At 42.8% G+C, this 27033-nt stretch overlaps 1 protein-coding gene across 1 annotated transcript in view; it reads left to right on the top strand.

Annotated features, from left to right (window-relative positions):
- The first annotated feature begins 2326 nt into the window (after window positions 1-2326).
- The window catches only part of RAPGEF2 (Rap guanine nucleotide exchange factor 2), a 273060-nt gene continuing 248353 nt past the window's right edge, over window positions 2327-27033 (top strand). Inside the window, exon 1 of the mRNA XM_049770221.1 lies at window positions 2327-2473. Coding sequence (XP_049626178.1) covers window positions 2405-2473 — 69 coding nt within the window. The 5' untranslated portion in view covers window positions 2327-2404. The remainder of the gene's footprint in view (window positions 2474-27033) is intronic.

Genomic DNA, 27033 nt, shown 5'->3' with positions numbered 1-27033 from the left:
AACATGAATTTGTTGGGAAGGGGTAAAAATGCGGAGGCAGATAAAAATAAAATCTTAGGAGCAGAATGGCAGAGTTCTGCTCAGTGCTGGGCTGACCTTCCACAGATATCTCCTCCAGCTTCGGAGTGGGGGAGGGAGACAAATCTGCAGGAGCACTGACATCTTAAAGGGCCACATCCTCTGCGGTACATCCTCTGCACCAAATACGCCGAGGCTTGGAAATGTGGGGTTGGGAGAAGGTTTGCTTCGCATACCGCAGTCAGCCCTGCCACTGTTTCTAATTACGTCGCAGAACTTTCTGTCTGGGTCTCTAAAGGCCCATCACCTTTAAATCTGGCATGTTGGGGCAAGCGCTGCAGCTCAGTGGTTGAGCACTAGTCTTGGAGGTTAGAGGCCCAGGTTAGATCCTTTGGGCAGCTCAAAAGGGGGGAAAAAAAAGTCTGGCGTGTTTGTCAATCTAGGGGTGGTCTTGGACTGTTGCAATGGACACATTTCAATGTCGCTGGCAGGTAAGTGGTGGAAAGCAGGTGTGTGTGAGTGTGTGTGTGTGTGTGTGTGTGTGTGCAAGGCAGGTAAGTGCAAAGCAGCAGTGTGTGTGTGTGCATGCAAGGCAGGTAAATAGTGGAAAGCAGCAGAGTGTATATGTGTGCATGCAAGACAGGTAAGTGGTGGAAAGCATGTGTGTGTGTGGGTATGCAAGGCACGTCAGGTAAGTGGTGGAAAACAAGTGTGTGTGTGTGTGTGTGTGTGTGTGTGTGTGTGTGTGCGTGTGTGCGTGTGCATGCAAGGTAGGTCACCGGAGCTGGGTTTCCAACTGCATGCAGCACGTTACAAAACAGGACCCGTCTGCGCTCCGAGAAGAACGCGGGGTTCAGCAGGAATGTCCGGGGATGCCGGCCAGACTTCTGCGGCGGGTCAACTTCACTTCCAGGAGCCCCTAGGGCCTCGGAGCGGCGCCAGGCGGAGTCGCGACTGCCTGGGAGCAGACGACGATCCGACGCGGCTGGGTCTCCGGGTCGTCTAGGAGCCGGGTGGGCTGGGTGGGGGGGGGGGAAGTCGCGGGTGGGTCGCGCGCCGAGACGGGAGGGAGGGGCGGGGCGGGGAGCCTGGGGCGGGCAGAGAGCCCGCGCCTCCTCGCCGGGGCTCCGCGATCGGCGCAGGCGCGTCTCCGGGCCGCGTCGAGGTGCGCGAGGTACCTGAGGGGTGGGTGCCTCGGGGGAGGGAGGGAGGGAGGCAGGGAAAGAGGGAGGGCGCGGCCGGCGGGGCGGGGCGGGCAAAAGGGGCGGGACCCGGCGCCCCGAGAAGCCCCGCCCCCGACGACGAGGCGCTCGCTGATTCGCCCGGGCCCCGTCACTCACTCTTCACCATGGTTGCAGCACAAAGCAACAAGCCCGGGAGGCCGCTTCCTCCCTGAGGAGCGGCGGTGGCGGCCGGAGAAGGCGCAGGAGGAGGAAGAGGCGGAGGAAGAGGAGGGGAATCGCCGCTTCCCAAACACACTGCGGGGGGGCCGCGCGCGGCTCTGTCTCGGCTCTCGCCTCTCGGAAGCCCGCCCGTCCGCCCGCCCGCCCGCCGGGAGTCCCGGCCTGAGGTGCCCGCGGCCCTCCACTTCCCGCTCCCGCCCGGCGCGCGCGGAGAACAAAGTTGCCGAGAGCGCCCGGGCCGAGCGAGGAAGCCGCGCCAGCCCGGCGGATCGGGGCGCGCCGATGGGGGGAGGCGGCGGCGGCGGCGGCGGCCCGAGCGCTAGCTACTGCGGCGGCGGCGGCGGCGGCGGGGCGGCCCGTGGGGATGCAGCAGCAGTCGGGAGGCTGAGGCTCGGCCGAGCGCAGTAGACGGACGCCAGGCGCAGCCGCGACGGCCCCGGGGCTCCGCAGCGCCCGGACCTGAGCCCGGCGCGACAGCCCGATCACCCCCAGGCACGACCCTCTCTCTCTGCGCCGCGGGTGGAGAGCCGAGGCCCGGCCCGCCTGACGCTTCTCCCCTCGCGGCACCTCCCTCCTTGAACTCAGGCCCGCCCAGGGCCAGGACCAGGACCGGGAGCCGAGCCCGCCGGCGTCTCCGGAGCGCAGCCTCCCCGGGGGAGGCGTGTCGAGTCCCGGCCCGCGGGGAAAGCCAGCGCGGCGGAGTTGCGGGGCGCCCAGCGCGCCGCGGGGACCCTCCCGGACGCCCATCTTGCCGCGGATCCTTGCAGCGGCGGCCTCTCGCGCGCGCCCAGCCCGGCCCAGCCCAGCCCGCCCTTGGGGGCCCCCGCGCCTCCGCGGCTTGGCATCTGAGCCCCGGGCGGGCGGGCGGCGGAGCGCGCGGGGCGGTGGCAGTGGCCGTGGCCGTGGCCGCGGCAGCCGCGGCGCTGGGCCGGGAGGAGGCCGACCAGGGTGCGGAGCGGCCCCGACCGGGCCCGCGGGGGGAGATGGCGTCCTACGTGGATAACAGTTTCCGCCAGGCGGTGATGAAGAACCCCGCCGAGAGGACCCCCCAGGTGAGACCCGCCAGGGCTCGGGGACCCCGACTCTGCTGGGCAGGCTTGGAAGCCTGCCTCGCAGGCTGCGTCCTCCCTCGCTCGCTTGCTCGCCCTCCCCTCCTTCCCTGTTGACCGCGCACACCCCCCGATGGATGGCCTTCGACCCCTGTCGTCCCCCCAGCCCGCCCCAACTTGCACTGGCATCACTCCTGGGAGACTGACTTCTCACCGTGGCCACCTTGGTTTGGATCCCACTACCGACCCTCTTTATTTTGGCTGCCCTCTGCACACTGACCTTCTTTCCTTCTCCCTTTGGCCCGCGGGGGAGGGAATTCTGTCTCTTTCAACCCCTCTTCCCAGCTGTACCCCGAGTCCCCCCCCCACGTCCGAAGAGGCTCCCTAAGTTGTTCGCCCCACTCTTGGTTGTGCCCACCCCCCCCCCCCCCAGCAATGCGCGTGGCCCTTGGACCTTTAGAATACCGTGGTGTCGGTCAAGCAGAGGAAACTTCTGGACTCTGCGGAAGACAGATTCGCTTAACTGTGGGCCTCTTGAGATTCTGCTAGGACTCCTAAGCGATTGTTTTATCTTTGTAAAGTGGGGTGCTGCTTTTCCCATGGAGGGGCGGGGGGTTTTTGAATAACTTGGCTAGTGGCTTTTTCGTTGACCCAACTGCAGAGCGGGCCCATTCAGATCCAACCCCGGGCCGGGCTCCCCTGCGGATTCTTGGGGTGTTATTTTGCACTATCTTGTCCACACGACATAAGTTCACCTTCCTCTTCTTACCTTCTTTACCGTCAGGCGTATTGTTTTCCCTCTCTCAAAGTGGAGAGCGTTGATGTATTGGAGCTGGTTCTTTCAAGTTGGAACAGAAAAGGGACATTTTTATAAAAATGTGGCCGTTTGGTTTTTCGGGTTTGTTTTAAAGGTGGGTTCGCTGACTTGGTAACGACTCATATTTGTATGTGTTGGGGTGATGATCACCGGAGAATCTTATGCTCAGCCCTTTTAAGATAAACTCTTCCTGATTCTTGGGTCTCCTTAGCCAGTTAGGATCTACAGCTTGAAAAACGTGGCTTTTCATGTCAGGTGTTGGAGACCATCTGTTCAGGACCAAATGCTCTCTTTTCTCCGACGTTTATTATTTAATGTGCAGAGGGGCAGGATAAACTAGAATCTTCCATTGGCTGCTTTGTTGGACAACGCACCAGTGAAGCGCGCCTGATACCATTTTTGATTTTTTAAAATTTTTCTTCTAGGAGCCTTTTTTCCTGGGGATTCATAGATTCATAGAGTTTGAATATTTCCCAAAAGGCACGGAAGATGGGTTTTATAAGAAAAACCATTTCACAGTGTCTTCAGAAAGTTCCTACTGTGAAGAGTTTCTCATTTCTTTCTCAGAAACACGGAATAGCCTACTTTCCTGCTTTGATATCTTCCCTGGGCATTGCCATGCCTCTTCATCTGAGTTGTTTGAAATTGTCAACTGAGCTTTTCTGAAAATGCTGTTACCTCTGCAGAGTGGTGATAGAACAAATGTCTGATATATTTCAGTTCCTTTCAGTGTTTGAAGTGTCAAGTGAAATCACACATGCTGAGAGTATTAGAGCCTCGCAGACAGGTCAGAAAATGATGTCAGCTATTTAGTGGAAATCAGAGAAGGGAAAAGTAGTAGTACCTTCGGTTGATTAATTAAAATAGCAATGACCTGAAACCTATACTATCAGGCTGCGTGTGTTGTGTTGTGTTGTGTGTATATGAGTGCGTTCGCCACTAAACTAGACTGTGAGAAACAAAAGTGTGTGTGTGTGAGTGCATGCGCCACCAAACTAGACTGTGAGAAACAAAACCTCCACTGTGACAGAGTGTGGATTGTGTCAAATAAATGAACTGTTAAACTTGCCTGTTCCTGGGCCAGCATTGTACAATAGAATAAAACACTGACCCAGCATAGAATTTAGCCTGAGGCAGAAGTGGGCCAGTTTCCCCCCTTCTTTTGTGGGCCAGTTTTTAAGGGCCATGATATGCAACTTTATTAACAAGAGCCCACCTCCAAACCTTATAGAAAAAGGAAACAGAGAATGCCACCAAGGATTTTTCATCTTTTTTTTTTTTTTTTTTGGTTTTTGGGTCACACCCGGCATTGCTCAGGGGTTACTCCTGGCTGTCTGCTCAGAAATAGCTCCTGGCAGGCACGGGGGACCATATGGGACACCGGGATTCGAACCAACCACCTTTGGTCCTGGATCAGCCGTTTGCAAGGCAAATGCCGCTGTGCTATCTCTCCGGGCCCGGATTTTTCATCTTTTAAGGTGTGAACCCTGTCAACTTTGATGTTCATTTAGTTGTAACTAATTCAACCACTCACATTTATTTGTCATTTTAAAGATAAAGTGGCTTCAGGTGAATATTTTCCAATTTTACTTATTTTATGTAGCAAAAAATGATCTAAAATTTGAGGAGGATAGTTTTATTCAGTGTTAAATCTTTCCATAGATTGTGCTTGCTCGCCTTTTTTTTTTTTTTTCGGGCCACACCCGTTTGATGCTCAGGGGTTACTCCTGGCTGCCACACCCCACTCAGTAAGTGCCCAGAAATTGCCCCTGGCTTGGAGGGACCATATGGGACGCCAGGGATCGAACCTTGGCTAGCACTTGCAAGGCAGACACCTTACCTCTAGCGCCACCTCGCCGGCCCCATGCTTGCTTGCCTTTTTAAATTTTTTTAATTTCAATGCTTTGTGAATGAACTGGTGGGCAAAACCCCCCCCCCCCCCTTATTTTTTTCTACTTTGGTGGTCCTGGACCTTGATCCCAGGGCCCTCCAATGCAAGGCAAGTGCGATCTCTGCCTCCAGACTACATTGCTTCTTTATGTATTCTTTTTTTCCCATGAAAGAATGTGAATTTTGTTACAGAACAACAAAATTATTAAATAAGCTTGATATCACAAACAGGAGGATATGAATTAGGAAAGTTTTGCTGTCATGCTTCCTTCTGTTTTACAGAATAGACTTACTAAATAAGTTTGCATGAGTCTTATTACAGGCTAAGGAAGGTGCTTCGAAGGAAAAAACTAGATGAAAATACACACAGGCCCAGGATGTGACTCAGTGGTAAAGCTTTGCATGTCTGAGACTGGTTTCATCTGTAACACTGAAAACATTAACAAAAAAAGTACTTTTTGTGTGTATTATATCTGTTTTTGGGCTATATGTATACGAGCTGTGCACAAGTACATTTAGTTCTATGCTCAAGCATCATTTCTGGAAGTAGTTGGGAGGAACCATATGGGATGCCGGGATGGAAGCAGGTGAGCTGCGTGCAAGTAAGGGCCCCAACTAACCCCTGTATTATCTCTCCAGTTTGCAGAAAAGGGTACTTTTTAATTAAACTCAATAGTATTTTTGTTTTTAGGCCACACCTGGATAGGTTCAGAGGTGTTACTCCTTGCTCTGTTCTCAGAAATTAACTCCTGTTAGGCTGGGGGACCATATGGAATGGCAGGGATTGAACCTGGGTCTGTTGTATGCAAGGCAAATGTTCTACCTGCTATGCTATCTCTCAGGCCTCAGAATTCATGAGTGTTTTTTAGGTCTTCTGGCACAATTTCTCATCCAAATTCTATGGAAACAGTTTTCTTTTTAGGGCAACCTTTTACTTCAAAGTAATGTTAGTAGTGTAACTTAAGAAATCATCTAAAAAAGAATTAACCAGGGGGTGGGGAGGGCCCCTATGTAAATACCGAAGCTTTGAACATTAGGGAGATTTTCTTGTCCATCTGAGAAATGAAACCTCATATACTTAGGTATGTAGCGTTATAGAATGGAAATGGTAAGGCGAAGCAAAAGGTTTTTCACCTGTATTGTAGACCAGGTCACACATAAACCGGTGGAAAACTCTGTCATTGTTTCACCTGAGATTCCTAGAGTAGGAACAGAATATCATTTTTAATCTTGTATGTTCATTGTGTCTATAAACCTGGCAAAGTCTTGTCAATGGGAGTATTGTGTTCTGAAGAATATACTCCCTTGAAAATAATAAATGCTAAACATTCTATTGGTATTTTTCAGTACACCTCTGTTGAAAACAGGACTCTTAATGTAATTGCTTTATTAAACTATTTGAGTTTATGTCTTTAATCACAAAAGCGGGGAGTTTGGTCACCAAAGCAATTTAGTGAAGTAAAACACGTAAATAAATTACAAACAGCTTTATCCCTCAAGGCTTGAAACTATAAAATGATTTTTCTAAGCCATTTTATTAACTTGTTGAGTTCAGATCCTCTGAAATTGCTTTAGTGGAGTGTTTAAATGCAGTTTGTTTTTTTTTTTTTTTTTTTTTAGTGTTCAGGTGATACATGCCAGAATTGCTTAAAGACTTACCTAATTTGATGTTTTCAACTGTAAACTTACTTAGTATTTCATTCCCTCCTAGGTAAAGATGTCTTTTATTAGTGAGCGTTTGTTTGGGCAATTGGATCTTTTGAATTACTGGCTAATTCTTGAATTTGTCAACTGAGAGTTGGTAGCAGTATACAACTTAATTCTTTGCAAAGTTCCCCAATAGTTCACTTATGCTTTGAGTCCATTAGAAGGCTGGAAAAAATACCTTTATTCTTTAGCTCAAGAACTGTCTGCCCAAAAGACTATCTCTGGTAAATATTTAACTTCTAAATATGATGGAAGAAATGTGTCTATTAAAGTTAAAAATAATTTTAAATGGAAATTTTATCAGTTCATAAGCAGTCTCATTTCCATTTGACAAATTATGCTTTGATTATATTTTAGCTTTTCTTGGGCTCTAGTAATAAACACTTGTTCTTAAGTAATTCTTGTTTATAGAACACAGCTAAGTAAGTAAGTACTTGTCTCACTGAATAATGCTGGTTTGTCAACAAGCCTTTTAGCATTTATAATATTGGTGCTTGGACTTGTAGATAAAAAAATCATATTTGGAGTATGGGAGCGTCCAATGGTTACAGTCTTGGCACCCCTAGTACGCCCAGTACTGCTGCAGTGGTTGGCTTCGGTGCTGCAGGGCTGGATCAAGATGGCATCTTGGGGCCCTGATGTTGAATTCTGGTCTGTTTGGCCAAGGATAGCTGATAAGGTCCTTGGATATTCTGAATACCACTTGGGAGGCAGATGCACAAAATCATTTGTAACCGAAGTGCTAATTTCATGGGTTAGAGAGATAGTACAGTGGATAGGCTCTGGCCTTGCATGTGGCTGACCAGGTTCCATCCTCCAAGCCCACTAGGAGTGGAGTTATCTGGAGCACAGAACCAGAAGTAAGCCCTGGGCACTTGTCAGGTGTGCTCTGATCTTCAAATGGTGCTTATTTCACAATATGTTAGTTTGTGACTTTGAACAGAAAAGACTTAACTTTATAGTAAAAGTTAATAACCTTTTGCAATATTGGTGGAAACAGTTGCCTTCAAATGACCTCTTAAACATTTAGTAATTAACAATTCTGTAATTAGTTTTGAATATTTTGGCTGCGCTTCACAGTGAGTCTTTCCAACTATATTGCTGTTGCGGTTGAATGTAAAAAGTCAAATTTTCTTTTTCCATCCCAGCCTGATACATTTTTTAAATGAAAGGGGACAAGGTTCCGGAGAGGTAGTATAGCAGGTAGGGTGCTTGCTTTGCATGTGGCTGACCTGGGTTTGAACTCGGACATTCTGGGCACCCCATAAGGTCCTATTCCCTGGCACAGAACCAAGAGTACCTTAGCACAGCAGGTGGCACCCCTACTCCCAAAGAAAGATAGTAGATACTAACTGTTAATACTAACTTGTCTTGTTCCTTCAGGGAGGACATAAATTTATCACTGCTATAATCCCTTATCATTACCATGTTATTAATGGTCGTGCCATTTAATAAGGGAGAATACATTATCACACCAAAACTCTGTCCTTGAAGTAATTTTTTGCTTTGTAAGAAATCTCGGGCCAGAGAGATAATACAGTGGTTAAGGTGCCTGTCTTATATCCTTCCCACGCTGGTTCAAATCCTCCATACCCACTTAGAGTTTCCTGAGCCCCTTCAGGTCCAGTCTGCTGGGTATGACCCAAATCTCCCTAAAAACAAACAAAAAACCCCAGAGAAAATCTTTTTTCCTCTCTACCCTCACTGTCTTAAAATTTTTTATTTTGGTGGAAAGAGGGTCACTCCTGGTGATGCTGTGGGTGAACAGTGGAGTGCGGGGATTGAACCTGCGCCTCCTGCATGCACACAGACAATTGGACTAATACTCTGGCACCGTAAAAATGTTTCTTTAATGAATCATATGGCTCTAAAAATCAGACCACTTTTGATGGTGAAATTTGGGAGGAAATTAAATGATTAGAAGTCTGTCTTTGTTGATATTTGAAATTCAAGTTATACTAAATATACTTGAAAGTAATGCCTCTACTACAAATGGTCTGAAGTAAAGATATAATAATTAAAAAAAACTTTAGGAAGACTTAAGTTTTTTAACTCAAGGGAACTTTTGTTTTGCTACTTTAGAGGTTTCATAGTATAGGTATTCAAAAGGATGCTTGCAATAATTTGGAAAAAAATATGTAAGTATGGGTCCTGGTAATAATCGTATCATGATCTCTGTGTGTTATGTACTATTACCTCTCTTTAGCCCCTTTTTAAATAAATTTCCTTATCTGTAAAGTGAAGATAATAGCTTTCTGATGTTGTTTGCATATTAAGGAAACTTTTGTGAGCTGTCTGATGTTAGCTCTTTTTTTTGGGGGGGGGGGTAACACCAGGTGGGGTTTAGCTGTTACTCCTGGCTCTGCACTCAGAAATTGCTCCACAGGCTTTGGGGAGCATGTGGGATGCTGGGGATTGAACCTGGGTTAGTACTATTACTCCAGCCCAGCCCCTAATGTTAGTTTCTTTCTTTTTTTTTTTTTTGTTTTTTGTTTTTGGTTACACCTGACTTTATGTTCAGAAATCACTCCTGGCAGGCTCGGGGGACCATATGGGATGCCGGGATTTGAACCATAGTCTTCTGCACACAGGCAAACACCCTACCTCCATGCTATCTCTCCGACTCCCCTAATGTTCTTAATGTATCGCATTTAATGAAGTAACTATTTACCTTGCTGTGGGAATTCAGAGATGAAATGAATTATCTACTCTTAAGTAACTCACCAATTTGTTTCATCCATTGGATGTGATTAATTTGTTCTATAAGTGCTGTCCTGTGGTAACAGTGAGAGGATGTGGACTTGCTTAGAAGATTGTGCATTCAGTTTCATTGAAGGAGAAATTCACCTACTGGTGGACTAGGGGGACAGGAAGAAATTCCAGAGTGACTCACTGTCATTTATGTATAGCACACGTGGTTGTCAGAAAATACATGTAGACCTTTGTTCAGTGTACTGGGAGGCCAGGGTGTGAGTCAGGGACAGGGAGGGACTGTTAGAGTACAGAAGCTTGTCTTGGGGAGGGGAGAATGACAGGAGACCAAGAATTCTGTTAGGTGCTGATGCCTGTTCTTTAGGCTGGAGATGGATCCAGGGACAAATTACACTGGGATGGACTAGCAGAGTAGAAACTGTTGGAAAGTTTCACTGGATATGCTGATGTTTAAATTAGCAACTTGTGTCAAACTGTGCTCTTGTGCCAGTGAGTCTATGATGGATTGTTTCACAGGGATGCAAGGTGGTGCATGCCATTTTTTTCTTTAGTTTTAAGATATTTTTATTTTTTTAAACTTGGATTGGCACTATAGAATCTAATATAAATTATCTAGTGTATCTTATTATCATGCAAAGTAGGGGCGGGGCCAATAGCATAGCAGTATGGCATTTGCCTTGCACTGTGGAGCCCAGGTGACCCATATAGTCTCCGGAGCCAGGAGCAATTTTTGAGTGCATAGCCCGGAGTAACTCCTGCGCATCAGGGGGTGTGGCCCCCAAACCAACAACAGCAACAACAACAACAACAACAACAACAACAAAAGCATGCAAAATATATTAGTATTTCTTAAATTATAATGATAATGTGATTTGCAAGTTTTTTTGTTTTTTGTTTTTTTGGTTTTTGGGTCACATCTGGCTGCGCTCAGGGGTTACTCCTGGCTCCACGCTCAGAAATCACTCCTGGCTCCACGTTCAGAAATCACTCTTGGCAGGCTTGGGGGACCACATGGGATGCCGGGATTCAAACCAATGACCTTCTGCATGAAAGGCAAACGCCTTACTTCAATGCTATCTCTCCGGCCCGTGATTTGCAAGTTTTAATTCTGTTGAACAAGTTGAATATCTAAATTTAAGGTGACAAGACCAATGGGACCACACACAATGGTACTAAAGGCTATTCCTGACATTATGCTTGTTGAGAATGTCTCTCCTGGTATGCCTCAGGGAACATAGGTGCTAGGGATTGAATCTTGCTGTGTCTCCTGCATGCAAAACAAATGCTCTAGCCCCCCAAACTGTTTTCTGTGACCCCAAAATAATTAAAAAAAACATGGAGTGATCAGTACAGCAGGGAAGGCATTTATTTCCCTTGCACAAGGCCAACCTGGATTCAATCCCCCTGTTCAATGGTCCCCTCAGTGTGCGAGGAGTGATTTCTGAACACACAGCCATGTGTATCCCCTGAGCACAGATGGGTCTGGCCTCAAAACTAACCAACCAACCAACCAATCAACCACCAGTCAGCCAGCGAACTAGCCAACCAGCCAACCAGCCAGCCAGCCAGCCAGCCAGCCAGCCAACCAACCAACCAACCAACCAACCAACCAACCAACCAACCAACCAACCAACCAACCAAACAAACAAACAAACAAAAGAAAAACACTGTTGGAACTAGTGAGATAATATAGGTTTAGTTAAGGAAATAAATTGCCTTGCATGTGGCTTGCCCTGGGTTAATACCTGGTTAATACAGGTTTTGAGCACTGCCAGGAGTTGCTCCTGAGCATTGAGTCAGGAGTAGTTCCTTAGCACTGCTGGAGTATCTCCTCACCCTCCAAAATACTCACCCCAAACCCTACACTTGACCTTAATTGTGGCATAATGTAATGATTGTAATGAGTCTGAGACAGTTCCTTATTCCCTTAGATTATTTTCTTGTTTAGATAATTAATGTTGATTAATTAGGAAGGAGAAACAATTTGTAGTACATATAATTTTTTTTTTGTAGCATTGTCAGAATTTGAATACTTCAGTAAGAGTAAAATATTTTCTGTGTTGCAGTGTCAGCCTTTTGTGGGGAGAAAATCAGCTGATTGCCACGTTATTTTAACTGTTAGGATTTTATCTTTTCAGGAAAAAATCCTGTAGTTTTACATGCTAATTAACCACGGCATTCTAATCTGTATGAAGTAGATTTACTGTTCTTCCTCATCTGTTAAAGTAGTGGTCTTTGATGTGGTGGAGTGGTTACTTTCTTTGGAGCAAAACTTTAGTTCTTAAATTTTAAATTCTCTTGGCCTCATCATTTTTTGTACTTTTTTAATCCATTAAATGTAAAAAATATTTTAGAAGAATTGGTGTCAGTGACTTAACAGGTAATTGGCATAAGACCTCTTAATTCTTCCTATAATTTATAATTTGCGTGACTGCTACAAATTGAAAATCAGTTTATGGAAATGAAAATTTCAAATATTTAAGATGAGGAAAATTACTTTACATCTCAAGCTGTTAATTATTGTTGATTTAATTGACAAACCAACTTTCCCCTTGACCCCTTACAAGCTTTGTTTTCAGCTCATGGTATTTATTCCACCGTAGCTACCTAGCTCCCATAAAAAAATTAGCCAGTAGCTGATTATTCCAGAGAAACCTGATAGTAACTTTTTCAGGCCCTTGCTTTTCAGAGCCTGGGAGATGGTGCAGAGGGCTTGAGGGAGGGCTTGAGTTATGCTTTGTGCGGGGAAGCCCTGGCTTAGTCCCCAGCACTCAGAAGTACTAAAGATCACTGGGTATGACCTCTGAGCATCAAGAGGAAAGTACCCTCTCCCCCCACTCCCATTCTCCAAGCACTTCTATACTAATTGGGGATGGGGTGGGCTTGAGCGATAGTACAGTGGATAGGTCATTTGTCTTGCACATGGCCCACCTGGGTTCCATCCCTTACATTCCATATGGTCCCCTGAGCCTGTCTGAAGTAATTTCTGAGCCAGAAGCAACCCCTGAGCACTGCAAGGTATGGCCCCAAAACCAATTTATCTTTTATATACTAATCAAGTAGGAAAATAGAATGAAGATTCAAAAGAAGAAAGGGAAAGAAAAAAAGCTGGAAGCAGTTAATGAGGCATTGTGGTGATCACTAATCACTTTTGAGCATTCCTGGTAGCATTTTTTTTTTTTTTTTTGGTTTTTGGGCCACACCCGGTGACGCTCAGGGGTTACTCCTGGCTATGCGCTCAGAAGTCGCTCCTGGCTTGGGGGACCATATGGGACGCCGGGGGATCGAACCGCGGTCCGTCTCCTAGGCTAGCGCAGGTAAGGCTTACCTTACCTCCAGCGCCACCGCCCGGCCCCGTGGTAGCATTCTTTTGGAGTCCTATTTCAGTGGTGCTTGAGGGTGCAGTCTGCTTCTGGCTCATGCTTAGAAGACTGTGCTGGGGATAGATTAGAGTTAGCTACATGCAAGACAAGCTGTACTTTCCATCTGGCACCCGAATTCATTGTTTTATCAAAATTCATTGTTTTTTCTACCTCACTTGTTGAAGGAGCTATATCTGGTGGTACAGGACTACTTCAGGCAACAAATACCCCAATCCTGGGGTTCCTCAGGGGCCATGTGGGACAGGATCCAAACCAGTGTCTCGTATGTGGAAGGCATGTCTGGGCTTTACTACTTGAGCCTCATTCCTGGTCATGTTTTAATTTTTATTAAGAAAAAGTAACTGGACTTGGTTCTATACCAAGTTTCTCCACATGGAGCATTCCTTTTCCTTTCTCCTCTACTTTCTAATAAATATTTCTACCTTCTTAAACAACCAACAACTTTTTAATTTGAGATAGTTAATATATTCAGTTGTAAAAAGTGAAACATGAAACTAGGTCCATTCCAGGTTGGCTGCTTAAGGCAAACACCCTACTGCTGGGCTATCTCTCCGGCCCCAAGTTCAGTTCTTTTTAACTAGATATTTGGTAGGTATTGAACCAATTGTTCCATGGTTGAAGGAACATTAGGTGGAAAAAAATTTCACATTTATATATAGGAGTGGTTAAAAGCTCCTGCCTTGCTAGCTTGTGGCTACAAGTTCTCTCCTTTTGGTGCTCTCATGTACCAGCTAGTGGCACAATAGTGCACCCCCTCCCCCCAAACGACATTTACTCCATGACTAGGTAAGAATTGAAGTAATAATAACTGGGTTTTTTATTCATCTTTATTTCTACCCTCTTTTTTCTAGGTATTCACAAGATGCAGTGCAGTTTATCAGTTTGGAATGTTTCTTGACCCTGAATTTTAGCAAATTAAAGTACTTGGCATACGAATCTGGATAGTTGGGCCCGGAGAGATAGCACAGTGGCGTTTGCCTTGCAAGCAGCCGATCCAGGACCAAACGTGGTTGGTTCGAATCCTGGTGTCCCATATGGTTCCCTGTGCCTGCCAGGAGCTATTTCTGAGCAGACAGCCAGGAGTAATCCCTGAGCACTGCCGGGTGTGGCCCAAAAACCAAAAACCAAAAAAAAAAAAAAAAAAAAAGAATCTGGATATGGGCCGGAGAGGTGGCGCTAGAGGTAAGGTGTCTGCCTTGCAAGCGCTAGCATTGTATGGATTGCTGTTCGATCCCCCGGCGTCCCAAATGGTCCCCCCAAGCCAGGAGCGATTTCTGAGTGCATAGCCAGGAGTAACCCCTGAGCGTCAAACTGGTGTGGCCCAAAAAAACCAAAAAAAAAAAAAAAGAATATGGATATATGCTGGGAGTTTGAGCTGGTGGTAGAGTATTTCCCTTGTGTGTGTGAGTTCTTGGATTTGATTTGCAGCATTGCCTGGGGTTTCTTGCATTCTTTTGAACCACACCTACCTATGCTCAGTCTCTGACAAGGCAGGCGTGGTCAATCCCTGTGTGAGGTGGGTGTGGTCCACCCTTAAGCACAGATGGATGTGGTCAATCCCTGAGTGCATGTAGGTATGGTAAGTTCCTGAGCATAAGTGAGTGTTCAAAAGCAAAAATAAGAGAATATTAGAAAAGGGATATTTTACTTAACACCAAGCATTATAAAATAACTTGTAGTAACTAAATGAAATCAGTACAGGTGAAATTAAGGTTGTTGGTTTTTTACAATTTCTCTTGCGGATTTAAAGAATTGTGGGTTTAAACAGTCCAAGAATCATTAACTGGCAGAAGGAGCTCCTAAAAGGAGGAAAGGGGCTGCAGGGGTGTGTGTGTTTACAGTGTCTATTAAGAGGCTCTGTTCTAAAGATGATAACATTTAAGATGATTAGATTCAGTTTTTTTCAGGACATTTTCTATTATTATTATTATTATTATTATTATTATTATTATCTACAAAGGAAAGTAAAGAACTTTCTTTTAAAATTAGTTCAAAGTGGACATTATTCTATAAATTTCCTGTGTATATATACCCATTCATTCTTTTTGGCAGATATTTTTCATGGAGACCATTTCACCATCAGTGCATACTGTTTTCACAGACTGTGCTTAAATTCTATAACTGTAATTGGTGGTGGGAAATTAAAATAAAATGTTCAAACTTAATATGTGAAATTAAGTACAAATAAAATATAAGCCAGCAAAGTTTACACATCATTTTCAGTAATAAAGATGTTTCTCTCACTATGCATTGCTGTTTTCTTTAGTTTGTTTTGATCCACATCTGACTATTCGGGGGCTACTCACTGTTCTGCTTGGGGATGATTAGGGGACCTTGCAGTTATGAGGGTTATACCCAGGTAGAGTCTACCACATGAAAAAGCATGTACTTAGTTTGAGGTATCTCCACCATTTCTTAAATTTCACATTGATTTTGTTCGATGTCTTCATAGCTTTTTGCATTTTGGGAAAATATACTGGACAGCTTTGAAGTAATAAACCTTATAAACTAAAAAGTACAAATATGATGTTCATTCACTGCTGGTGGGAATGACACTGGCCCATCCTTTCTGAAAAACAAAATGGACCTTCCTAAAATATCTAGGGATTGAGCATCCATTTGACCTAGCAACTCCACTTCTTGGTATATAATCTAGAGAGCCAAAAATAAGTGGGAGAAAAGACATTTGACCCCCCCACCCCATGTTTCTTTCAACACTATCCACAACAGCCATAATCTGGAAACAACCCAAGTTGCATACAACTCAAGAAAAAATGATGGATAAAGAAAGAAACTATGACACATACACACAGTGGAATATTACTCAGCCATAAGAGAAGATAAAGTCATGCTACATGGAGGGTACTGGAGATTATCATGCTGAGTGAAATTAGTCAGAGGAAGAGGGACAGACATAGCATGATTGAATATCCAAAGGTGTGGAAGCAAAGAGCATGAGAACTGGCATTAAATAGGAAACATGTCACTTGAGTGGGGCTGGGAGATAGGAAAGGAAGGAATGTCTGGAGGAGGAGAAAGCATTCAATCCAGAAGAGGAGGAGATGCTGAAAATTGTTAAGGTATTATGTATTAAATTCTTTCAGCAACAGTACTGTAATTACAGTGCAAAAATATATATGCAATATATAATGTATATTATATATAGAGAGAGAGGAGGGAGGGAGAGAAGGAAAGAAAGAAAGAGTATTAGGTCCCAGCACTACTGGGTGCTTTGGATTGGGGTGCCCTCCCAATCCAAAGTGGTGCTTATTGAGGGAATCACACCTATGCTTAAATATATCTGACTATGGTTGGGTCGAAATAATTTTTTTGGGGAGGTGGGGAATCCCTACAATGCTCAGGGTTCACTCCTTACTCTGCTCAGGGATCGCTCTGGCAGGCTTTGAGATCATGTATGGTGCTGGGGATTGAACTCATGTGGGCAGCCTGCCTGGTAAGTGCTTTTTCCTTTGTATTCTTTCTAGCCCTAGTCCAGAATTGGTCAGTGGTGGTGTACAGCTGTCATGGCCATATGCTTAGCAGGTGTTCTAAGTCTCTCTGCTGCTTCTGGGTTCTGGCTGTTACATGTTTTAGTTACTGTATTAAGTGACTGATGAAATTTCTTTGCAAAGAATTAATGAAGAGGTAGAAATTTACAAGAAATACAGTGGCCCATGGAAAGCTCAGTGGCAGCTTGCTCAACATGCCTTGCAAACTTGAGATGGAGAGTTTGAACACTGGCACTCCTTTGCTTGTTCCAAATGTGATGCTGGTGGCGTTGTTTTGGGGAATCTCCAGTTGCTGGCACTTCACATCCCTAGTGAATAGTGCAACTAAAAAAGTATTATTAGTACTGCAACTAAAGACCCTGATGCCTGGTGAAAATACTTGTAAGTACCATGAGCAGGAGTAGGGATACTGCAGCCGAGCCTGTCACTGCAAAAACTGCAAAAAGAGGTGGGAAAGACGGGGCTGGAGCGATAGCACAGTGGTAGGGTGTTTGCCTTGCACACAGCTGACCCAGGAGGGACCTTGGTTCCATCCCCGGAGTCCCATATGGTCCCCCAAGCCAGGAGCAATTTCTGAGCGCATAGCTAGGAGTAACACCCTGAGAGCTGTCGGTTGTGACCCAAAAACCAAAAAAAAAAAAAAAGTTAAAGAGAATAAATAACATAGAAAATTGATATGGTGGTATGAATATGGTAGTATGAAACTTCCAAATAGAAGTTCCCTCTTTGTATAGAACCAGAGAAACCAAGAACCTGAGGTTATCTTTGTGCTTGTTTTTTGTTTGTTTGTTTGTTTTAATTTGGGAACTCCTAAACTTTTTTACACACAGAAAAATGAATCCTCTTTTTTGATACTTCCTTTGGAATAGTGGGAATTCTTTGATTTCCTTTTCTCTGGTGTGGCTTAAATATCAACATCACACTGATAACCTCTGGGAGAGATAGCAAGGTAAAATCATTTTGTTTGAAAATATCTTGTTCCCATTTTATCATACTGAGTTGCCTCTTCACTTTTGTAGTTATATCTGTATAGACTTATTCACAGTTTTTTTGATTTTTTTTTTTCCATCTAAAACCTACCGAATAGGATCCTGGGCTTTGGTATTTAACAGCTGCTTTGTGGTTCTGAAAATTACATTGTTTTGTTTTGCTGATCCTTTGAGATTTCATGAACTGTTAAAATTTTATAAAACATTGGGGCACAGATATTGACTTCTTAAATAATTGTTTTTGAGGCTGAGGATTTTGGCCCACAGTGGTGGGAACACCTACCTTGCCTGTATGAAGCCCTGGGTTTCAGCCCTTGACTTACAAAAATTGTTATTCTAGGGGCCGGAGCAGTGGTGCATGGTAGGATGTTTTCCTTGCACGCAGCTGACCTAGGGGGGACAGTGCTATTCACCCCTCCCCCCAGTCCCATATGGTCCTGCAAGCCAGGAGCAATTTCTGAGCGAATAGCCAGGAGTAACTCCTGAGGGTCACTGGGTGTGGCCCAAAAAACCAAAAAAAAAGAAATTATTATTCTAATCATTGTTTATTCTTAAACCATATTTATAATTATATTTATTTATAACATTTAATAGTTAAATTATTATTTTTTATTTTTTTGGATTTTGGGTCACACCCGGCAGTGCTCAGGGGTCACTCCTGGCTCCTCGCTCAGAAGTCGCTCCTGGCAGGCATGGGGGACCATATGTGATTCAGGGATTCAAACCACCATCTTTCTGCTTGAAAGGCAATGCCCTACCTTTATGCTGTCTCTCCGGCCCCAGTTAAATTATTTTTTATCATTAATATGTCTTATGACTGGTTTGACAAAGTCATTTATTATCTAATTCAAGTTGATAGACTGGATTCATACTATCTCTTGTACTCAGACTGCATTAGTCTGCAAGTCACAAAAGCACACACAGCTAGTGGGGTTATTTTTTTTACAGGGTAAGAAATCGGAACGGGGGGGGCAGTGGAAGGTGGGCAGTGTAGGGCTAGTGTAGATGCTTGGGTATATACCATTGAGGAAATGGGATCTGGTATCTAGTGAAGAGGTGATTTTTAGCTTTGAAAGTCAGAGAATGATTAGTTGGATCACCAAGAAGAAAGATGGATGTTGAAAATTCTTCTTCGTATAAGCATTTGTAATTTCTTTGTTTGCTTTTGGGCCACACCTGGCAGCAGTCAAGGATGAATCCTGGCTCTGCACTCAGAAATCATTCCTGATAGGCTCAAGTGACCATTTGGGATGTCTGGATTTGAGTCCCTGTCAGCTGCTTGCAAGACATACCCTACCTGCTGTGCTATAACTTTGGTCCCATTGTCTGTTATTTTGAAGGGAAACCTACAGGTACTTGTCTTTTGGTCAGAGCTGTGTCACATTCTTGCCTATAATTGCAAAAGAGCTGATCATTTGAATATTGCTTTTAAGCTTTTATTTTATAAAAAGGCAGTAAAGAATGAGATTAAAGACTGATATTGCTACAAGCTCATAGTATTTGTCCAACTCACTTTGCATGAGAAACATAGTAAGTCCATGGAATAATTCTTAGGTGTTCTCTGATAGTCTTGCTGAATTATAGAGCTGTATTGCTATAGCTGCAGTTGCGGTTTTGTATAGATAAGCTTAACTTCTTGATTCACACCTTGATTCACTTGAGTTGGGTGTTTACTAATTTTCTGAACCAAATCCCTTACTTGATTTAGGTAAAAATAGTAGCGTGTGGTGCCAAAGATGTGACTAGTGGTAGAGCATATTCTTTGCACATAGAACACATTCCCTGGTATTGGACTTCTGTGATAGTTTTGTTTCAAGAAGTGCATTTAAAAAAACTAGCTTTAGTTGTGAAAGGTAATAGACCTAATGTATAAAATTTAAATTTAATTCCTTTTATCTGGAACTGATGTGCTGATTTAACAGTTGCTAAGAAGAGAAATTTCCTTGATTTTTCTTTAAGTTGTAGGAAGTGTAACATGCAAATAGTTTACATTTTTAAGGGTAAGGTCAGAAATAGATTATACTATATTGAAATTTATTAATGTACATAAAAAGTTTTATATAAAAGTAAGCTGTAATAAAACTTATTCCAGGTAAGTTTTAAACTTATAAAAATAAACTACATAAAATATGTGTATAGAGAAACAGTTTTTAGCACATATTTTATTATATTTGGTTTGGGAGTCACACTTAATGGTGATTGGGCCTTATTCTGTCTCGGTGCTCTGGAGTGAGCTCTGGTTATGTGTGGGGATCACATGTGGTGCCTGGGATTTGAAACAGTGTTCATGGGATATTAGACAAGCACCTTTACTCCTGTACTGATTATTTGGCCTTGAAATTTTATTTGAAATTTTGAAAGCTAATTCTCTTTGACTTGAAGGAGTGCCAGAAATATTACAGATTAAAACAGATATGGTCATGTTGGACTTGGTTTAGGATAGAACCTTGGATATCACATACCCGTGGCTTTTCACAGTATTTTACATCATTTGACGTTTTTTATTGACATGTAGATGGTCCTAAAGGCTTCTCAGGAGCCTTTGTAGAGCCTGGTAAATTTAGCTTGGCCTCCTCACTGTATTTTTATTAGAAAAGAACTTAGCACTAAAAATCATTGAAAGTTTCTTATCTAATGTGGACTCCTGAGTTGAGGAAATAAATTCCAAATACCAAATAAATACCAAAAATTTCCCCATGTGGGGTTATTTAAATTTCCACAGGGCCAGAGCTTACAAACTGCTTAACATTTAATCATCTGGTTGAGGAGTGCTGTAGGGCCAGATTTGGTCCCTTTCCTATTTTTGTATGTGAGGTTTTACTGTAATGTGACCAAGCAGTTTCTTTCACTGTCAGTGCAGTGGCTGCTTTCCTGTTAGAGCTGAGGAGGTGACGGTCTGTCTGACCTGAGAAACATTGCGTTTTTACTCCAATTACATAAAACCTTTGTACTTTGCCCTTGGATTCTCAGTCTCGGGGAAAATGCAAATGCCTTTGGTATGGGTGTGGGGTGGTTATTCTATGCTTGATAACATGGAGAAGTAAGTGGAAATTTCTTTAATACTTGATACAGCAAGGAGTGGAACAAACTTTGCTATGAAAAGCATTTTTTTTAGCTTCAAGAGATTGATTCTGTTAATCATAGAATATTATCTTGAATTTGCATTTTATCTTTTAAGTTATTTTTCTTATATTTTAGTGTGCTTTCTCAGTTAAAAAGTAGATAACTGTAGAGCCTTTTGGAATTGCTTATAATGTAGTGCTGAGAATCAAGGTTCTTTTTTGGGGGGGGCGGGCAGGGGACTTATTCTTGGCTCTGGCTCTGCTTAGGGATCACTTGGTGGCAGGTGCTTAACCATATGTGGTGCTGGGGATCGAACCCAGGTCAGTTACTGTTGTGTATGTAAACATTTTAATGGGATTATTATGTTACTGACCCTACCCTGATCGGTGATTGTGCCCTACCCTAGGAGTGACCTGGCATTCTGCTCCCACCATTGGGTGGTACCTGATCCCACCATTGGGTGGTATCTGATTCTGGGGCATAAAAACAAGGGTCTGTGGAAGGTGAGAGGCTTTTTGTCCTGGACCTATTCTTAGGCCTTTTGGCTTCGGCCTCTTCACGGAAGCCTCTTCACGGAATAAAGAGCTGTTTTCTTCGGAAGCCTGACTGCCTGTTGGCTTTCTTCCTGCCGCATTCACCTCAGAACCGTTGACTGAACAGGGTAACAGATGTGTGGTCCGAACTGGAGGAGAAAGGCCTCATCCTCCATCCCTCCATCAGTCAACCTCTTCAGGGGCTGACTTGCAACAAGTTACATGCTAGACAAATACCATTTTGCCCAGGATTGAGTCAAACAGTTTTGTTCTCAGGAAGAGCATAGTATTGATTAGGTGACTCTTTAGTTTTCAGCTTATATTTTGAAACCAGGTGGTATTTTTTTAGTTTTTTTTGAAAAAGCTAAAGTAAGATGAGAAATTTCCATAAAAATGTTCTTCCCTAATTAGTCTTGTATTATGAAAAACAAACTAGTTCGTTAAGCCCATCAGATATACCCGGTCCTATTACTGGGCAATGCTGAGTACTTTCTTCACTTAATTAACCATATAATTTTTCCCTTTCATTATTTTTAATTGTGTTATTTAAACATTGTAGTTACAAGGTTGTTTATAATATAGTTGGTTTTTTATTTCACTGAAAAGCATTTGTTAATATCTACATCACCAAAACCCTGCTCAGAGGCATTAGGAAATTTTTATAACCATGTATTTTTTTTAAAAAACAAAATAGAACACTAATTTCTATTTAGTAATTTTCTGCAAGTTACTTTATTGGTACTTTATTTTACATAAGATGCTTATTTAAAAGTATTATTTAAATCTTGAAAAGGTTTTCAGAGATAAAACTGCTAACCTTTGATTAAGTTGCTTATCTTTCTCTAGTTTGTTTCTAAATAGAAACTTAGGGGAGTTTAGAATTTTCCCTGACTGGATCCAGAGCAAGCTTTTGGCTAGAGTTTGTGATTTGCAAGAAGACCTGGCTTTGATCTCTAACCCCCACTGGGAGCAAGCACTGAACTGAGCTGGGGATAGACCTGAGACTATCTGTGTGGCCCTACACCAAAATGAAACATGGGTTCACAGGGTGCCTTGTTTATAAGTATATCAGTTTACATCATGAAAAGAGATTTCAGTGGGATTTTTGGAATTTGTAGTGAATTTGCTTAGTTAAAGCTTTTGCTCTTAAGACACTGACTGGGCCCGGAGAGATAGCACAGCGGCGTTTGCCTTGCAAGCAGCCCATCCAGGACCAAAGGTGGTTGGTTCCAATCCCGGTGTCCCATATGGTCCCCCGTGCCTGCCAGAAGCCAGGAGTAACCCCTGAACACTGCCGGGCGTGGCCCAAAAACCAAAAACCAAAAAAAAAAAAAAAAAAAAAAAAAGACACTATTAATGTGCCAATTAAAATTTAGTCCAGTGTATATAGTATCACACTCACAATCTCTTTCCACATATAGAAATCTAAATGTTTTTCTTCAGCTATGCAACCTTAGAGGTTATTCTATTTTTGTATTTTGAGATGTCACCTCAGATATTTATGAAAACAGTTAATGTCTTTTGGAAAAGATAGAAAACTGCGTAAAACTGCGTAAAACTTCAAGGAGATGGGGCCGGCGTGGTGGTGGTGGTGCTAGAGGTAAGGTGCCTGCTTTGCCAGCGCTAGCCTTGCACGGACCGCGGTTTGATTCCCCGGTGTCCCATATGGTCCCCCAAGCCAGGAGCGACTTCTGAACGCAGAGCCAGGAGTAACCCCTGAGCGTCACCGGGTGTGGCCCAAAAACCATAAAAAAAAAAAAACTTCAAGGAGATAGAACAGTGTAGGAAAGTAGATTAAACACATTGAATCAATTTTCAGGAACATTGTCTTCAGATTGATTGAAACAGAATACCATAGACAAAAGAGGAAAAAGAAAGTATTTCCTAGATAGAAAATCTTTGAATTCTGGTATAAAGAAAATTCTCATTAAATTGGGTAAATTTTTTTGTTTTGTACCACTAAAGTATGGCTTACTCCTTCCTCAGGGATCACTCCTGTTGAAGTTTGAGGACCATATGTGGTATTGGGGATCAAACTGTGTCTGCCCTGTGCAAGGAAAGCGTCCTACCTGCTGAACTATGGCCCCTGCCCATGGGTGAAATATTTTTAGTGAAATAGGTTACATACATTAAAGAGGGAAAAAATAGGTTACATAATTTTGATCGTAAAATATTCTGTCTTGAGGTCGGAGAGATAGCATAGCTTGTAGGGGGTTTGCTTTGCACACTGCTGACCCCGGACTGATGGAGATTTGATTCCCGGCATCCCATATAGTCCACCAAACCTGCCAAGAGCGGTTTCTGAGCACAGAGCCAGAGTAACCCCTGTGTGAGCCAAAAACCAACTCCCCACCCCCTCAAAAAAATCTATCTTGTCCAAGAGGAGTGGCAGGGGGAGGCTCTTTCTCTTTTTATCTCCTTTAAATATATCTCAAGTTTCTATTTTTATTTGATAAACACTTGTGATGATGTGAAAAACTGCATTAAGATTATTTAAAGGAGCTCATGCTTACCCCTCTTTCTTTTTACTTTTATAATTCAGCCCTAAATTTAATTTTCCTTAATTGTTCTCAGTGGATTATAAAATCAAAGCTACAAGAAGTGAAATATTGTGAACTTACTTGGAATAGTATTTTAGAGATTAAAATTTCTCATTGTCAAGTTGAACCTGTTTTTGTGAATGGGGTTTGTCAAGAATCATATTGGAACCACAAAGAACAATAAGCCTATATTTTCTCCTTGGTCAACTGCACCTGTCTTCTGATTAATTTTTAAGAACCAAAAGATGAATTTTAATTTATCCTCCTTTTCATCATATTGTGTTGTGATGACCAGGGATTGCATGCATACCTGGCTGCAGTACTCATACATTTTCCTTTATTTGCTTTATTTGCTTTATTTGGGACCGGAGAGATAACATGGAGGTAGGGCATTTGCCTTGCATGTAGAAAGATGGTGGTTTGAATTCTGGCATCCCATATGGTCCCCTGAGCCTGCCAGGAGCAATTTCTGAGCATAGAGCCAGGAGTAACCCCTGAGCGCTGCCGGGTGTGACCCAAAAAAAACAAAGAAAAAAATTTACTTTATTTAAACACTGTGGTTGACAAGAGTTATTCATAATATAGTTGCTTCTGGCCTTCAGTGTTGCAAAATTCCACCACCAGTATAACATTCCCTCCACCATTATTCCCAGTTCCCCACTCGTCAATAAGTGTCCCCTTGGCAGGCATGAACTAATTTAATTAATTTACTTACATCTAATTGGTAATGGAATTATCAAAAAACCTCAGTAACAAAATTTTTAAAAATTGTCCTATATCACAATGGGATCATTTATTCATTATCTGAAGGTTTACTAAACTGGTTCTAGTTGTACATTCTATGTTGTTGTTCTGTTTTATTTTATTTGTGACACTCTGTAATGTCTGTGGGGGATCATAGATGCTCACACAGGTGCTCATGTAAAATCACACTTTTCATTTCTGGGTCACCTGTGGTGCTCAGAGCTTATCCTGCCTTTATCCTCCGGGACATACCTGAGGAATCATTTGTGGTACCAGGGATTCGAATTGAGATCTGTCATACACAAGACAAATGCCTTACCTCTTGTACTATTCCCCCCCTCCCCAAATTTTACTGTACGAAGTGTGTATGTGTGTTTGGTACATTCTCATATTCAGTGACTGGTATTTATGGGGTATGAGCTATTGGTAAAGTTTTAAAATTTAACTCTTAGAAAATTATTTTTATTAAAATATCACATAATTTAGATTTGTGATTATTTTAATGCTGGAACCAAAATTGATTCTTGTTAGGCGATTGTGATTCAAATTTTGAGTAATCACCATGACTCATATCAATCACAGAAGTAATTTAGGCATGGCGTTATGGGTTCCTAAGCTTTGGACTTCATTTTGTAGCCTTGGATTATATTTGGGTATGTGTGTATTCACTTTTCTTGGATTCAGGGTTTTTGTTGGATAGATTTACATTCTACCCTTTCCTAAATTAGATCAGCTGGAATTTAAATGAGATATTTATCTCCTATAAGACCCAGGAAGAAAAAAATGAGACTGATTACCCAAGAGTCTATCTCATCACTCCGATAGGGTCATTTTGGGGATTACGATTCAAGTGAGGAAGACTAATTGGAAACAGGGGACTTAAATTCCTTATTTTCTCTAACTTTGGCAACTTTTAATGAATGTTATTTTCTGGGTTTGTGAAACAGGACATGCTTTGTGTCTTACTTATTTTCCAGGGTGGTTATAGGGTTTAAATGAGCATAATATATAAAAGTGTACATTACAAATGGAAAGGCATTACTTGAACACAATAGAAGTATTTGTGCCCATAGAAATAGTGAGCTGTTTATAAAGATAGTAGTTGAAGTTTGAATATGTGGCCAGTAGCATTTATAGACAAAATGCATGCTGCTTTTTGGTGTGTTTAAAGATATTGAAATTTATTATCTAGGTTAATGCTTTTTTAAATCATTATATTTTTATTTAATCAGTGCTGGATTGGTTGAACCTAGGGCTTCACACATACAAGGCGAATGTTTTACCACTGAGCCATATCCCTAGGTCCTGTCTGGATCATTTGAGAAGTACAGGCTTCATGCTGTTTTCTAAAGAAGCATTTTATATGTCTAAGTATTTTTAGATTTCAAAAAACTGTCTGTGAAAAGCTGACATATACCAATGTATAGCAAGTACTGTATTTTTCGCACTATAAGACACACCTGACCATAAGACACACATAGTTTTTAGACAAGGAAAACGAGACATCAGGAGACGGCAGCTGGGAAAAACCAGCCTGCAAAGCCAAGGTATATTTACAGTACGCTTGTCCACAGCTGGTTAAACACATTTACCTAACTCTTTTTTTTTTTTTTGTTTTATGTCAGAAAATTAAAAAATATTTTTTAAATACTTTTTGGTTAATATAAAAAAAAAAAAGTCCCCTGTATTCAGGCTTCAGCTCCAGGCAGCATTCACTTCATAAGACATGCAGACATTTCCCTCCATCTTTTGGGAGGAGGGGTACAAAGAATATGGTAGTTGATCTTATTTATGGTATTTGATCAGTTTATTATTTGGGGGACTGCTTAGGAGATTGGGTGCCCATTGGTCAACTTGGTCATCGGTTCTGCCCAGGGGCCTGAGGAAGCAATGCTGCTCAGGCCCTAGAGCGCTGGAATCCTCTGGCCACCCTTCAGATGCTGAGGGATCCTATTGCCTTCCTGTAGATTCTGAAGGATCCTTTGGCCACTCTGCAGGCGTTGAAGTACTCTATGGCCACTCTAGACATTTGGGGCCTCCAGGATCACAACTGGTGGAGCTTGGGGATCATGTGGTGCTGTCAAGTATATATGCCCTAACTGCTTGTACTACCTTCTGTTTCTTGACCATTTAATTTTGACTTAAAACGGCCAAATCAGACATTCTTCATTTCAGGAAAGCTGGAGTCACAGAGTTAGTACAACCCAGTTCAGAACCCTGCACTACACATGGTCCCCCGAGCCAGGAGTGACTGCTAAGCAGAGCCCAGTGGCTCCCAAACAAACAGAGATACAACAAAAGGGAAGAGACCTAAAATCAACAGAATCTTTCCATATGTGTAATGTATGTACTACACATAGCTATATCCCATGTACACACACATACATGCTTTTTCTTTATGTGTGGTGCCAGGGAATCAATCCTGTGTCTGCTGGGTCCTTCTAAGTGGATCCAACCTATGGATCCTTCTAAGTGCCTGCTGGCTTACTATTGCTCTAGCCATATGTAATACATTTAAGTTGTGTTTTCTATTATGTTTAGGGAGAACATAAGTGAAAGAAAATCTGGAAAAAGTTATGGAAAAGCAACTGATAGTTTGTATTACAGGCCAAAATAACCAACAAGGTATTTTCTCATTCTTGCTACCCTGGTAAATTTTTGATTTTGGGCCATACT

The sequence above is a fragment of the Suncus etruscus genome, chromosome 3 (assembly GCF_024139225.1).
Source record: "Suncus etruscus isolate mSunEtr1 chromosome 3, mSunEtr1.pri.cur, whole genome shotgun sequence".
Lineage (NCBI taxonomy): Eukaryota > Metazoa > Chordata > Mammalia > Eulipotyphla > Soricidae > Suncus > Suncus etruscus.
The sequence above is the reverse complement of the archived record's forward strand: the minus strand, read 5'-3'. Positions and strand labels throughout refer to the sequence as shown.